Source organism: Buteo buteo, chromosome 7 (assembly GCF_964188355.1).
Source record: "Buteo buteo chromosome 7, bButBut1.hap1.1, whole genome shotgun sequence".
NCBI classification, from domain to species: domain Eukaryota; kingdom Metazoa; phylum Chordata; class Aves; order Accipitriformes; family Accipitridae; genus Buteo; species Buteo buteo.
Window position 1 is genome coordinate 41,631,626 of NC_134177.1, and position 14,562 is coordinate 41,646,187.

General features: G+C 53.9%; 1 protein-coding gene across 5 annotated transcripts in view; it reads right to left on the reverse strand.

Moving 5' to 3' along the window:
* Nucleotides 1–14,562, reverse strand: part of SMG6 (SMG6 nonsense mediated mRNA decay factor) — a 119,166-nt gene that overhangs the window by 57,663 nt on the left and 46,941 nt on the right. For all 5 annotated transcript variants that reach the window (XM_075032676.1, XM_075032674.1, XM_075032673.1 and 2 more), the window contains exons 11-12: nucleotides 2,171–2,287; nucleotides 1,480–1,648 (exon numbers count right to left, since the gene is read on the reverse strand). In XM_075032676.1, coding sequence (XP_074888777.1) covers nucleotides 1,480–1,648; nucleotides 2,171–2,287 — 286 coding nt within the window. The remainder of the gene's footprint in view (nucleotides 1–1,479; nucleotides 1,649–2,170; nucleotides 2,288–14,562) is intronic.

The window sequence follows — 14,562 nt, forward strand, 5'->3', positions numbered from 1 at the left end:
GCTGCTCAGCCAACCTCCGTGGAGGGAGCGAGGTGGGGAAGCGGTTGGGCCTCTGCTACAAGATGAAGACCCTCGTTCCATGGCCGAGCAGACCAGGAATTTGCGGAGTAGAGCCCCCCAACCCATAGCCAAAGAGCCACCCGCCGCCACGCCACGGGGTGGGCTGCCATCACTGCCTTCTCCTGCCTCGACGGGCAAGCGGGAGCCCGCACCTGCTCCGGCAGCCCCGGGGGGGACGCAGCCCCTGGCCCCGCAGGAGGGGGAGGCCGCTCGTCCCGGGGAAGGCGCCGAGCGCTGGCTGCGCGAACCCGATCAGAAATTCCATCTCGAGGCTGCCCGTCGCCAAGGGCTCGGCGGCTCCCTGCGCAGGCAGCGCGAGGGGAAGGGGGGATTGGTGCACGCGGGCTCACGTGACGGATCCCAGTTTGAGTTCCTGCCCAAAGATGGGCAGCAGTTCACATGAGCAGGCAGCGGTCCCACACCGAGCAGCCGACAAACAGAAAACAGACTCCATCTCCACAAAATGAGGCCCAGAACTTCCTGTGTGAGATTTCCATTTCCTCAGCCAAATGAAAAAGAACTGGAGTAAGAGGCAATAAACTAGGAGAGCAGGACTGGACCTGACGCACGGAGCAGGGACCCATTAATGGTTAAGCCACTTTGCTGGATTACTCTTAATGCGCCTTCCCATCACCCTGGGTTCTGGCTCCTTTGGATTAACAATAAGACGTGATTTCAGGCTCTGGATCCGGAGTACCGGAGGCAGATGGAAAATCCTGCGGGAAAGCAGCTACGGAGCATGCTCAGACACTGTTTCGCATACTCCATACTTGGCCCCTTCACTCGATTTTCTGTCCAAAAATATGCAAATTGCCTAGTCCGCATTATGGACTAATGGGCTGGAATCGGCCAGTTTAGAAAATTAACCCTTTTGTGCGTTGCAGGGGTAGAGACAAACTGTTTCTGAAGCAGAGGGGAGGTGACTTTTGGAGATCCAGGAACAGGCAAGCTGCTCCAGGCCAGCCCAGCCTGACCAAGGTTGCCCTGATTCAGTCAAAAAAAGGCAACGAAATGTTTATGCTGGAAATGGACTTCCCTCCTGCAGAGAGGAAGGCCCTGCCTGTTCAGCTGGCTGGGCCAGCAGAGCACATGAAGGAGACGTATCCCAACAACAGCAGATGCACATCCTAAGCAGAAGGTAAAAATACAGCTCATGGGCCATCTTCTAACACATGGAAGCAAAGGGCACCTGTCAGGCTCCCTCAGAGACACTTCAGCCCACCCACACATCAATGAAAAAAGTCACTGTGTCACCAAGGGCAACAAGCCCCCCCCAGATATCCCCTGCGCAGTGAGCCTCTCCTGGGTACTCAGGTCAGAGTGCCACAGCCAGGAATAAGCAGGAGCGAGGGGGAAAGGTGGCACAAGGAGCCCAGGGAGGGAGCAGACACCAGAAGACAGACCAGAGGTTGCACGTACTGTTTGGGGAGCTCAAGAGAGGTCGGAGGAGGATTCCAGGTGTCCGGGTGGCCGAGCATCCAGTCCGACCAGACCTTCACACTGGGAAGCAGCTCCTTCAGGTCCTGGGGCAAGGCGGAGACCTTGATGTCATCCTCCTCATCCTCCTGCTCCACCTCTTGTGGCTGAACTGCAAATACAAGATGTGAGAACTGAGGAAGCTCACCGCAGCCAGGAGCCAGACTCAGGCAGGGACAGGGGATGCACAACACAGATCCCAACATCCCAGCCTCAGACGCACAAGGGAACAGCCACAAATCACAGCAAGTGCAAAGACAGATCTGTTCTCCCTACATCAACTGGCATGGGGTCATGCCGGGACATCTGTGATCCCTTTTATTGAGGGCAGTGGGGTGCCAGTGCACCAGTCAGAGATACAATCCCGAGGTTCCAGTTTAGGGAAGTTTCACAATAGCTGGCAGAAAGCATGTCCTGTATTCATCCCTTTGTTCCGAATGTTTCTGTCTGCACACATCAGGGGCTTTCCTGCCAGGTGATCCAGCCATAACCTGGGCAGAGCTTGGGATGCTGGGGGAGAATCCAAGGGCCCCAGCAGAGGGGAAGGGGTGTACAAAATAGCAGGCAACAAGGGCCTGAACACCACCAGGCTACCTTGTGGGCAGCTGCGTGGATCCTGCCGGTAACCCCTTACCTTGCACGCATTCCCTCAGCAGGCCGGTGCACCTCCTCACCAAGAGTGCAAACATGGAGAGCCCCAGGGCCGTGGCCTGTTCCTGGATGACAGAGCGGCAGTCTTCAGAGATGCACTCTAGGAGACAGAAAGAGGGTTCAGCAGGGAGCAGGTCAGATGCTCCATCTTGCTTCGCCTTCGCAGCCTCCCTTTCTGCGTCCTCCCTGGGGCAGGGATCTCTGCAGGGGTGGGCAATTCCCCAGCTCACACCTGTCCTGGACCCAATTGTTCCACGTGGTGAGTAAAAAAAGAAGGTGGTGAGTAGCCACTCTGGAGTGAGAAGAAGCTGCAGTCACACTGCCCATGTCATGCCCGACCCCACCTCGTGTGCTGAGCCAGCCCAGCCTGAGCCAGCACTCGGGGCTCTCAGCACAGAAGCTGCTGCTTGGAGCTGATGCCTTCCCCTGAAGGAGGGGGGTATGTTTAAGTGTTAAAAGGGTAATTAGCTGCATGTTTGATCTTTGTCCCTGCTGGAGTTTTAACCTCAGCAGCTGAGGAGGGGGCTCCTCCCATTAGTTCACCAGTCACACAACAGCTTGTCAAGAGAGCTTAATTGAAGCTGTTACTCAAGTAGATGCCACACGACCACAGCTCTTCCAAACAGAGCCGGCTCAGAGTGAGAGCAAATCCCCCCGGCGCATCTACACCCAGCCAGAAACCACTTCTGAGGCTGCTGAGAGCAGTGGGGAGCTGGCTCGAGGGAACTGCCTGGAGCTGGGTGTGGGTTACATTTAGTGAGGCCGAGGGCACCATGGGGCATGCCAGGCTGCCCGCGCTCGCACAGGCACCGCACAGCCTGCTCGCAGATTTTTAAGCCTTAAGGGCAGCCTCTGCCCTCCAAATCCCCTCTGCCCTCCGTATCCCCTCTGCCCCCAATTCATACACTCCCTTGAGATGTGGGGGGAGTGGCTGGTTGGGGGCTTGCCCGGAGGGATACAGGGAAGCGCTGTGGTGTGCGGGAGCGGAGCTGCTGCCCAGTGGGATGAGATGCACCCGCACCACTCGGGGGCTTCCTACCAGCCTGTGCAGGCTGCTCCTCGCTGGCTTCTGCATCACCCGCTGCAGGACCAGGGCTTCCAGCCCTCACCCTGCAGACAGGCAGCCACCGTGAGAAAAGCTGCCGCAAGCCAGGCAAAGGATTTGCACGGTGAACGCAAACGTGTAGGTAGTGACTCCAAACCGGTGCCCGTGCAAGCAAAGCCCCAGCGTTGGGATGGAGAGGGAGAGCCCCCGCAGAGCCCTGGCTCCCAGGCACCTCGCCGCAGACGTGAGCATCAGCTGCGTGTGGGCAAGGGGAAGGTGTTGGAAGCTGAACTTTCCTGATGTGGCAGACCAGGGATTTTGAGCAAAGGGCAAGAGGATTAAAGCAAGACATTGAGACCCTGTTTCAGTCAAGGCTAGCAAAACACCTGAGGTGCAGAGAACAAACATTGGGTTTTAAGTGCAAATTATTTCAGCGCAATCGGGTGGGAGGTTAAAATCAACCAGAAAAAGACTAAAACACACCTAGAAAATACAGGAAAAAATGGAAGGAAGATCTGTAGGCTTGATTTGGCCAGCTCCTACAGCTACCAATGAGTTCAGCAGCCAGTGGGGAGACCCCTGAGGGTAACCTGGGGTGGCAGAAGAGGCGCCTGGTAGCCGAATGAGGGTGCTCTGCTCCCAGAGCCAGGGCTGAGCCGGTGCCGCAGAGCAATGGTAGGAAGTGCTGTACTGCAGGGGCTGTCAACTTTTGGAGGAAACATAAAACTAAAGATGTGACCACTCTGGGACAGTAAATCTCTTTCATGAAGCCTTTCCCACAATTAAGAGTGTTAGTCCCAGTGCTCTGGCCACAGTCCAGTTCAAGAAATTACAGTCGTCTTCCCCGTGCTCCCGCCTCCCGCACTCGGGTGAGATGCTGGACTCTTCACTTCTTGTCTTAAACGGGCACACAACAAGACCATGGCCGTCATGCTGCTGCACTTGAGTCTGGAGAGTCCCCAGGGCGGGTGAAAAGCTCTGGGCATTTCAGCAAGCACCCCTGCACTTTGCGTGGGCAGCCCCGCCGGGACTCTGGGCACTGCGCTCAAGCCAGACTCACAGTCACCCCCAAACTGGGCTGGTACAAAAGTTAAGTCCTCCCCCTCCAAAAAAGGCAAAGCTTAAAGGCTTTCGTAATGCTGAGGGTCAGAAGCGCTGCACAGCCCCGATGTACTTCAGAGATTGGCTCCAAGCACTGGAGCAATGCTCTGCAGTGGCCATGGCCAGGTTTTGTACCAGGGGCTCAGCCCTTCCCACTGCCACCAGCAGCTCTTGTTGCAGGCTACCAGTTCCTCATACAACACCGAACAACCAAAAGAGAGTAAAAATGTTTCTTGCACGTGAGCTGCCACAGGTACAGCCATCTGTGACCTGCTCACTCAAGCTGAGCACTACAGCCACAGCTCCATCAAACATGTTCTATTGCTACAGACGTGAACCATGTGCCCGTCGGCTCACACCCAGTTTACATAAAGCCACGGTGCTTCGATGTACCGCAACGATACCCAGCCCTGGTACAGCCTGCGAAGCTGTCCACTGTGCAGGTAAGAGCAACAGTCGTTTCCCCACCGTTCCAGCTCAGCTACTGTGGGTGTTGTCATCTCATCATTAAATTACACAAAACTCCCCTGGTCCTGAAAGTTCATTCCCCGGCCAAGCTTGTCAGCCTCATTTCAAAGAGGCTTCCCCCCAGCCCAACAACCTTGCAGGGAAGAACAAGCATCTAGGTGGGTGCTTGTTCAAGACCCTGAACATACACCAGCACTCCAGCTCCCAGCCCTGCCAGCAAGGGCTCTTAAGAGCTTAATTGTAGGACAAAAGAGGAAAGCACCATAAATCAGGAGAAACTTTCTGTCTGTGACTTTTCACCACTTTCCTCGGAAGGCAGGGAGCCTCGGCTTTCGCTGAGCTGGGAGTTTGGAGTCAGCAGTCACAACGGCGTGACACAGAGGCTGTGGGGTGGCAGACCCCCAGGCTACCCCTGGCTGGCCATGTCACAGAAGACAGTCAAGGTGAGGGTACAAAGGGCAGAGCGCTCATGAAACAGAGGTGTTTAGATAGAAACTTGTGGAGTGTTTTGAGAGATGGGCACTAAGGAAACTAGCTCTCTGCACCCACAGCAAGGTCTCTCACCCCTAGCACTAAGAGAAAAATACCTCGTAGAAGATACGCTGAAAGGGGGGTTGGAGCAACAAATGGAGCCCGCAGGTCATCATTACCTCTGAGCTGAGCAATGATCTGTGCTGCTGATAATGCACGATGCATTAAGAAACAAACTTCATAGAAAGAGATGTTCTTGGAGGCTGGAGTGACATTTAGACGATTCGTGTCCCTGCAGCTGAACAGCACTAGTATCACCTGGGGACACCAGCTGCCACAGACCAACAAGAGCAGGCAGAGACATCTTGACTGCCCAGGTCAGGGCAAACTCTGTAATTCCCAGATCTGTTTCCTAAGATCCACAGCAGGTGCAGGAGAAGCAGAACTACAGCATTAGGTCCACAGGCAATCCCGCATCCTATCCCCACAGGCGGTCATCAAAAGCTTGGTGCCAGAGACATTTTCAGGTGGCATCGATGGCATCCCATCAGCTAAAGCTGCCACAAACCCACACTCCACTTCCTCCCCTGAAACCCCAAATTAGGCTGTAATCAGATAACCCTCCTGTACTCACACCCAGCCATGCCACACAGCCAGGGCACAGCAGAGGTGGTCAGGCAGACTATAGACAGAAATCACATGAAAAAGAAGCTGCTACGAGGTCGCACGCCCCAAGGTGGTCAGAGATGTGGCTCCTCTGTGCCACCAGCAGCCACAAAGGTGACGCTCCGCAGGAAATCATCCAGCACAAGACCAGGTTATATGCACCAACAACCACAACACATTCCCCCTCCACCTTCTCCCCTTGCAACCAGAAAAACATGCCTGTTAATGCTGGCATCAGTTAAACAGCTCCTGTCACCATGTCACCTCTCAGCTCTCGCCTGCGCAGCCACCCTGTGAACCAGATCACGCTGGGGTTAGAAATGTGACCTTTCAGCTGTGCCATCGCCATCAAAGGTGCTATGTGGGGGGGAGCGGAGGGTGGGTAAAGCTGGCACTGCTACCTAAATAACTGCTTGTGAAACCACAGCCTAAGGTCAGGGCTTCAGGATTCGTAGCATTTGCAGCTAAGACTGACTCAGGGTAACCCTGTAGCTTCACCGCATGCTGCACCACCACCCGCTGTACCGACACATGGCCCATGGAGCCACGCTGCAGACACAGCAGGGAGCTGAGCAGGCCTAAAAAACCCATCCTCTGGGAGCTTTCTCAAGCTGGATCTGTTTCTTTGTCACTTGTAGCCCCACACCAGCTGTACCAGCAAAACTCTAAGGTACGTGCAACGCTGCAGAGGGCTAGAAATGAGCAGGCCTGGGTATTTTAAACCAGGAATGTCATCAAACACTTTGCAGTCTGAACCAACAGCCTGGGTAATTTGCATTACTCCACACTTCATAGGCTGAATTTGCCTCGAAGATCTGTCTTTCTGCACCCAAAAAATAAGCGAGAGAGCTTTGCAGCTCTCTGCAAACCCATCGTGGAGGTTAGGGCTCCAGATGCTGGATGGGCCAGTGGGACACGAGCTCTGACAGTCTTTTTTGCAGGCAGGGTTTTGAGCACCGTGTTATTAAGCCTGCCTGACACTCGCCACTCATAAGACCCTTTTTCCAGTTGGCTCAGTGTTTAACTATCGGAGCTGAAATTTCCATGCCGGGTGCCTGTCTCAGCCCGAATTCTTCCGGAAATCTTTAGCCAAAACAGTTCGGCTACTTGTGAGAATGAGGCTAGGAAACAAGATAGTGGCTTACCCTTGTTAGAAAAAACACTTACAACCTTTTCCTTGAGCTAATCTAGCAACTGCAAATCCTGGAAAGGGGATCTGAGATTTTGCTGCAGAATAACCTTTTTAACAGAGAGTTTTCCTGTCCTACTAGAAATCTGTCCACACTTGGCCAAGCTATAAACATCTGAAATACAGCAGTTTTTCCATATTCAATAGGAATTCATTTCAGCAGCTAAAACCTTCTAAGATTTCACCTCCCTGAGCATGCTCCATCTTCCTACCTCCCTTACATCTAACTGCCCTTACACCTAACCTGCGTTACCCTCAGCAGAGCAACTGCCCTGCTCCCAGCCAGCACGCTGGGACCTCCAAAAAAATGTCCTTGTACTAGTCACTGCTGCTTGCTGCAAGCTGGAGATTGGACCCAGACTCCTCCAACTGGTGCCCAGGCTATCTGCTCTGGAGCAAAGCCCAAGAGCGAGAGGAGGGAGAGGGGATGGGATGGGAAAAATGGGACCTGATAAGCATCAGACTGCAAGCACAGACAAAAAGCAACTGGGAACCAGGGTCAGGCGGTTTTTCTGAAGATCACGAAAACCCTCTGAGCTGCAGAAGAGTCCTCCTGTTTCTTCGCGTGTAGGAAAGAGGGTTTTTTCCTCCAGCTGGGTACTGGTCTGCATGAAGAGTGCTGTTTTTCTACCAGGAGGCAGCTTCCTTTGCAGAGAGCCTGGGGAGCGAGGCGGGTTGGCCAGCACGGCTGCCGCAGCGCCCTCTGCAAGCATCTACCTGGGCTCTCCACTGCATCCACGCAGGGGCTGTGAGCTTTGCTCCGACCCAGCTGGCAGCAGGATCCGACCCAGGCTTTCTGCAGTCATAAATCTACCTGCTTTGCAGGGGAAAGGGTGCGTGGGGAGGGGGAAGAGAAAGAGATGGAGAGAAAGGGGACGTAATTTTAACGGGGAGAAATTTGTGTTTCTCTGAGAACATTATATTCATGGAAAACATAAACCAACTGTCGTCAAAGTCGTCTGAGCTCAGGAAATGGAGCGGCCGGGAGAAGGCTGCCATGTGGCCGGATGTTATGTATTTCTAATTAGTGCTATACATCTTTCAGCAGCGAGTGTCCTTTTGCTGGGAAACACAACGCGCTGCCCTTGTTATTGTAACTGTCAGAGAGTGCTTAAACAGATAATCTCCAGGAAAAGTGATAAACACATCCCCTCTCCCACTAGGGTGTGCAAAACAGCAATGCCAAACCTCTATTAGGGCAACGCAACCAGCCACAGGAAATGGGAATGGGAAAAGAGCAAGCGATGCAAGGGACAGCCGCCTCAGAGGAGAAGGATTTGCTGGAGGAAGCTTCTTGTGGCCGCTCGAGTGCCATGTGCCGAAGGAAATCCTGCGAGGGACAATCAGGGCAGAGCGAGCGCAGGCCACGTGGCCTCGGCCAGGGAGGCACTCGCAGGGATGGAGCAGGGGGGCTGGAAGTGAGGGCTCCCAGCTGCTCCGCTCCGAGCGTGCTCTAGGCAGCGGTGGAAGCGAGTCACAGCAACCCCCGAGCTCGCAAGCAAGCAGCAGACATGCTCCTACATCCATCCCAGCTAACATAACACAAGGAGTGCTGAATCTTTCACAGTTAAAACAACACCAGCCAACAAGCGTTAGAGTCTCGAAGGAGACCTGATTCCTTTGATTCAGGCAACCGGACTGCTCTAGCCAAGGGTCGGGAAGACTCCAGCGAGACAGTTTCCATGCTGGCCTCCCCGTCCTAACCTGAGCTGTGGCTCCGGGCCGGGGAGCCTGGACCAGCGCCGGCAGCAGGTGGCCCCAGCGCAGGCAGAGAGAGCAGCAGGGATGTGCTTTGCTCCCAGGGAGCAACAGCTGAACCCACCTTCCCTGGTGACATGGTAAAGGACCATACGTGAAGGCAATCAAACGAACGAACGGGTCTCCGTACGCAATCCCAAGGATGACATAATGGGCTGGCCAAGGGATGCAGGAGGTGGAGGAGCTCGGTGAGCACGGGGCTGCGGGCGAGCCGTGCCTAAGGCACCCGGCTGATGTGTCAGCAGCTCGGCGGCACAGACAACTGATTCACCAGCCGGCTGCTGCCCTGCAGGGAAGAAGACAGAGGCTGGTCACCTCCAAGCTGACACCACCTGAAGGCAATTTGTTTGCTCTCTTACTGCTCAGACACCAAAGTATTTTCCCCGTGAGTCACCCTCTGCCAGACACAGTATTGGCAGGGCTACAGGGCAGCCCAACGGGATGGGGATGTCTGCAGGAAACGGGTACGGAGAGCCGCGCTGCCGGTCCAGGCAGCCGGTCCCACTGCTGCGGGAATATAATGCAGCAAAGCAAGAGGGATGCTTACAGCTGTGGGGCATTTCCCTGACACCCCCTCGCAGAGGACCTGAGTCATGGGCACTCCCCGCTCTCCAGTGGGAACCAGCGAGTCACACATGCACTCATCTGCCCCCGAAAGAGCCTGGGAACCTGGAGGCACTCGCTCAGCCCTGGCTTATACCCTCCAAAGAGCCTGGGAACGATAGGCAGCTTTCCTGGAAAGATGCTCCCTGACTCTGAATTTGCAGGCAGCAGACACGACGGCAGCCCCAGCCCTCCTGGCACAGCCCTGCGGCTGAGCCGAACGCCACCACCTGCAGCACACAGGGCTGAAACCCTCCCAAAGCGACCTTCGGATTGCAGTAATAACCTGGATGCCCCCAGTTCACCTCCTCGTACAGACCTCTCCCCATGGAGAGGCAGGAAGGTCCCGGGGGAGACGGGTCTCAGCCGCAGCACCCAGACATGCAGCAGCACCGGGGAACTCGCTGTACGTGTTCCCAAAGCAGCCGGGGCCGCCCAGGAGCCTGCAGCTCCCTCTGCTCCATGCTGAAACCCCGTCTTGTTCGAGGGAGGGAGGCCTAGGAGGTGAGGAATGCCGGGGGCCTGGGGAGGATGGAGCAGCTCTCCCTGTGGAAGCCATTAGATATTCAACACTTCATTTGTTTCCAGCCGTTCTGGACTGCAGCGCTGGGCTCTAGGACGGGAGGCTCTTCTCTGACGTAACCAGGAAGCAGCTGCAAAATTAAGGAATCCCTCATGACATCATAAAAAGGGTCGATGGTTTACAGGGGAAGGTATAAAAATTAATGACATATTCCCACCCGAAGCAGCAAGCCTGCCCGAGAGCCACAGGGGAAGCGGTGCTCTGCCCGACACGAAGGGGCTGCCTGCACAGGACAGCTCTGTGCTGCCAGCTCCCTCCAGCTGATCCGGGAACTCACCTCTGGCTCTGAGCATCCCCAAGCCCAGGATCCACGCACAGGGCTGGATCCTTGCACCTGGGGTGCGATAACCAGCTTGGTATATCCTTCCTGACCCCGGCGAACAGAGTTTTAGGCTGGGCAAGGGAATGACTTTAGAGACAGCTTTCCTGTATGCTCAGGACGGGCCAGGAGTCACCAACAGAGAACATCATTGTGAAGTGACTCAGGGAGATACGGTTATTCATTTCCACAGGGCAAGCAGACACATGCACAGAGTGCCCCCAACGCCCCAATTTCTGCAGCTCTGGAAGACCAAGAGGTCTTGCAAGAGGAGGCCAGGGCAGTGCCACACTGTCCCTCCCCACCACACAACCCAGGCTAGGACAGAAAGAATGACATTAGCCTTGAGGACAAGCACAGAGCCATTTCCACTTGAAAAGGGAAAAGGATAGTGGTTTAAAATTAACTGCAGCCTTTTCCAGGAAATATCAGTGGAAAGAAGCAGCCATTTTTAGAAATGTTATTCTCAGAAATTTCCTGAAAAGACCCATCAGTCAAAACACAGATTGAAGCCATTTCCACTTGCACTAAGCAGCACTTCGGAGCTCTCCCTCCGCGCTTGGGGTGCCTGACCCAGCTGGCAGGGTCAGGATCCTGCTCTGCATCTTTGGCCCCAGCGAGGTTGCAGGAGTCAATTTTGGATGTGCAACACCCCACGCAGTGTCAGAAACACTCCTGCCCAGGGAGGCACGTACGTCCCAGTTTTCACTAGCCACATTCACACCGAGACACGCCAGTCCCAGACGGTCACAGCTGGGGCAGTCTCACCCACACTGGCAAAGGTTGGAGAACCACCAGCTAAACCATTATTTCTCAGCACTGCCTTCACCAGAGCCACTCCAAGCGGGTGAGCTGATGCTAGGACTTACGACACAGGCACGGCAAAATCTTCACTAGCCTCAAGGCTCTGCGCAATCCCTGGGGCCACTCATTCTGCTGCCAACAACTGACAGCTACACGAATTTGACCTGTCTGGCAGCTAAAAGGCTGGCAAAACCAAATGTACATAAATCCTGGCTAGCTCGTAAGAAAGTATGTCCCTCCAAGCTGGCAAGCCAGCTCGTCAGCATGTATATAGCTCCAGACCAGCCTGGCACCAGCTGTCTCTTGCTGCAGAGGGAATATTTGCTGTAAGATGCACAAGCAGGATGGGACTGAAGTGGCTGCAAGGGTGAAAGGGGCCAAAGGCAAGCAGGGCTCGGTAGGTGCAGAGGGCATCCGGATAAAACAGGGAATGCTGCACCAAAAGAAGAAAAAATGTGGATGGAAACGTAAAAAGGCATTAGGGGCATGGCAGTGAGGCAGGATGATGCAGCCTGATACAAGAAAACCCCTGATGGCCTATCCTCTGTCTGCACGGATCTGTCAGCCCTTCTTGAAGAAGCCAGCTGCACAGCCAGAGCCCTGAACCTCACCCTGAAAGGGCCAGCGAGGAAAGCACGCTCCTCAGCACACTGCCATGGGAGCCCGGCTCGGTGCTACGCAGCAGGCATGGCAAGCTGCTACTAGCATCCCACCCAGGAGCTGTATGCGCCCAACCATAATTGTGTCAGATGTTATTTACAATGGGGGAGGAGGTGTGAACAGGGCTTCCCAAGAGATTTACTCCAGCCCCGAGTGAAGTTTTACCAGGACAATCGCAGCAAATAAAAGGCAGCCTTTTCCACCGCTCCCCCCTCCCGTGCTGGAGGTGGGCATGTCTTTGGCAGCAAATGCAAACAGACAGCCTGGAACATGCCTCCTCTGGTGTGAACCTTGGTGAGCGCTTCAAGCCTGGAGTAAAAGTTAATGAGAGAAAGCGCCTGCAGACAGGCGCATTCGGAGAAAGCAGCCTTTGATGGGGCAGGAACAGCAAAGTGCGGAGCTTCCGTTTCAACACATTCACTCGTTTGCTGCTCTTCTTTTTACAGTTTCCTGAGCGACCAGAGCGCCAGTGTGTCAGTTTGCAAAGCAAATGCCAAAATGTAAAGTGAAACCCATGCCCCCCCAGCTCCAGGGAGGCAGTAAATCCCAGGGTCCTCATCAGATGCCTGCAGGCCTGAACTGCCTCCTCACCTCCTGCTCCAGCCCCTGGCCACCTCCAGCGCCTGCTCATCCCTCCAGCCTCCCCGGCCGGTGCCAGTGGCACTCCCAGCATCATGACATCCCTCCGAGAGGGGCACAGCCCAGCCGCTGTGCCAACAGTGAAGCTTACCTAACACTTTCCATTATGAGACCCTGGTTTTAGTTCCTAACAACTTTGCCAAACTTTAACCATTTAGGCTGCAATCCTTCATGCCAAAAGCTTTCTTCAAGCTAAATTTATTGGGAAAATTTCATCTACAAAGGTTCAGCCATTTGCCAGAATGAGGTTAGGGAAAATATATTGTTCTTCTCAAGTTAAAAATTCTTCGACCATTTCAGCGAAATCCCTAGCACCTTCACACTTTGGAGCAGGAACCAGAAGTTTGGCAGGGGACGGCAGCAGGGTCTGGGAGCGCCTTCTGCCACCTCTGTCCACTCCTGCTTTGCCAAGGTGGGGGCCTTTGGAAATCTGGGTACTCATGATCAGACAGCTCTCACGTGTCACTCCAACCGAAGCAGCAGCTTGTTCATCTGCTTGGATAGGCAAGGGAAGAAGAAACCAAGCCAGGTGAGACAGTGGAGAGGCAAAGGCAGGTAAAAAAGGGGCCCAAAGCAGCACAAGCTAGGCAATAGCATAGCAGTCTGTTCTCCAGGGCCTCACACTGCTTTGCTGGCACCACCAGTGGCTGCTCACCCCCAGTGCCTGCTGCACAGGAAGGATAACAGCCCCGCTTCCAGCGTTCCTGCCGTGGCAGAGGTTTGTGTGGTGAATCTAGATTTACGTGCCAGGCGAGGATCCCAGATGAGGTCAGTCCCATTCCACAGGGGAGCTCACTTTTCTAAAAACAATGGGAATTACACACACAAAAACCGTTATGTGAACACAGAGTTGAGTGCTCAAAGGTCAGGAACACCAGACTTAGAGCCGTCTATGCAACTTCAAGTTAACTCCATCACACTTACGCATTATAAGGTAGTCCTAATGACATATCACTTTTTCTCCCCTCAGGTTACCATTTTCAGTCAACACAGAAAATTAACAGTCAGTAGAGACCCTCCTGCAGAGCTTTCTGATGTGCTGAAATGCGCACGTATTCAGTAAGGCTGAGGGCTGCAGGACACAGTAATGTTTTGGGGATTAAGATGGCTCAGCACTATGCTAGAGAACTAGATTCTGCCTTTGCCTTGGTCGTGAACTTCCAGGGGGATCCAGAAGTCACCATAACCACTCTCAACACATGTGGTCAGTGTTTGCGTCTCTCTCATTTGTTGGCTGGCCGTGGTGACACAGAGGGGATGAAATTTGCAGACACTGGGCAACTCTGCTTTGAATACAAATAAATGCAGCTCCTGAAGGACTCTGTTTTTAGGAGAACTCCATCTCCTGCATTTCAAGGTGAGCAGTCAAAAAACTAGAAAACCTGTTATTTTCCTTAAGCTCCATTCCCCATCAGTACACATTAGAGATACCATGCAGAAAAACATCCAAACCCAAGATGCTTTAAGACAGAAGCCAGTGAGTTTACGCTATCTGATTATTTGGAACCTAAACCTTCTAGCTCTTCCTATGCTCCATGCGGCACCGAGCATGATGATAACACTTAATCAGTGACTTCTCTGGAAAACTCCCATGTGAAGGGAAAGGAATTTTACAAGCAAAAGGACAACAAGAAAATTAAGGCCAGGATCTCTGCCACGTCATCATCTCGTCCATCACAGGAGGCCTTATCTGCATTACACCACATCTCAAGTGCACAGAAGCGCTGATGAGGACAGGCTTCAAGGCTCGCTGTTTGGAAACAACCCCTCACAACGGTACTCACAAGGATATGGCCAGATTCACCCACCTGACCTCTCGTGGTGAATGGGGGCCGTGGTCTTCTGTGGAAATTCAGAAAAAATCTGCTCTGAGCAGTGCCATGCAAAGGGAGGTTCTCAGGTGTCAAGTGAACAACTCCCTACGGGAAGGGCTGAGACCACAGGCACAAACCCACAGCATGCAGAGAAACCATTCCAGGAAGTTTAACATCCGAGCCCCCATATTAGAAAATATGATCTCGGTGCTCCAACAACTTACATGTAGCTGGAGCCTCAGGTCCCAAACCCCC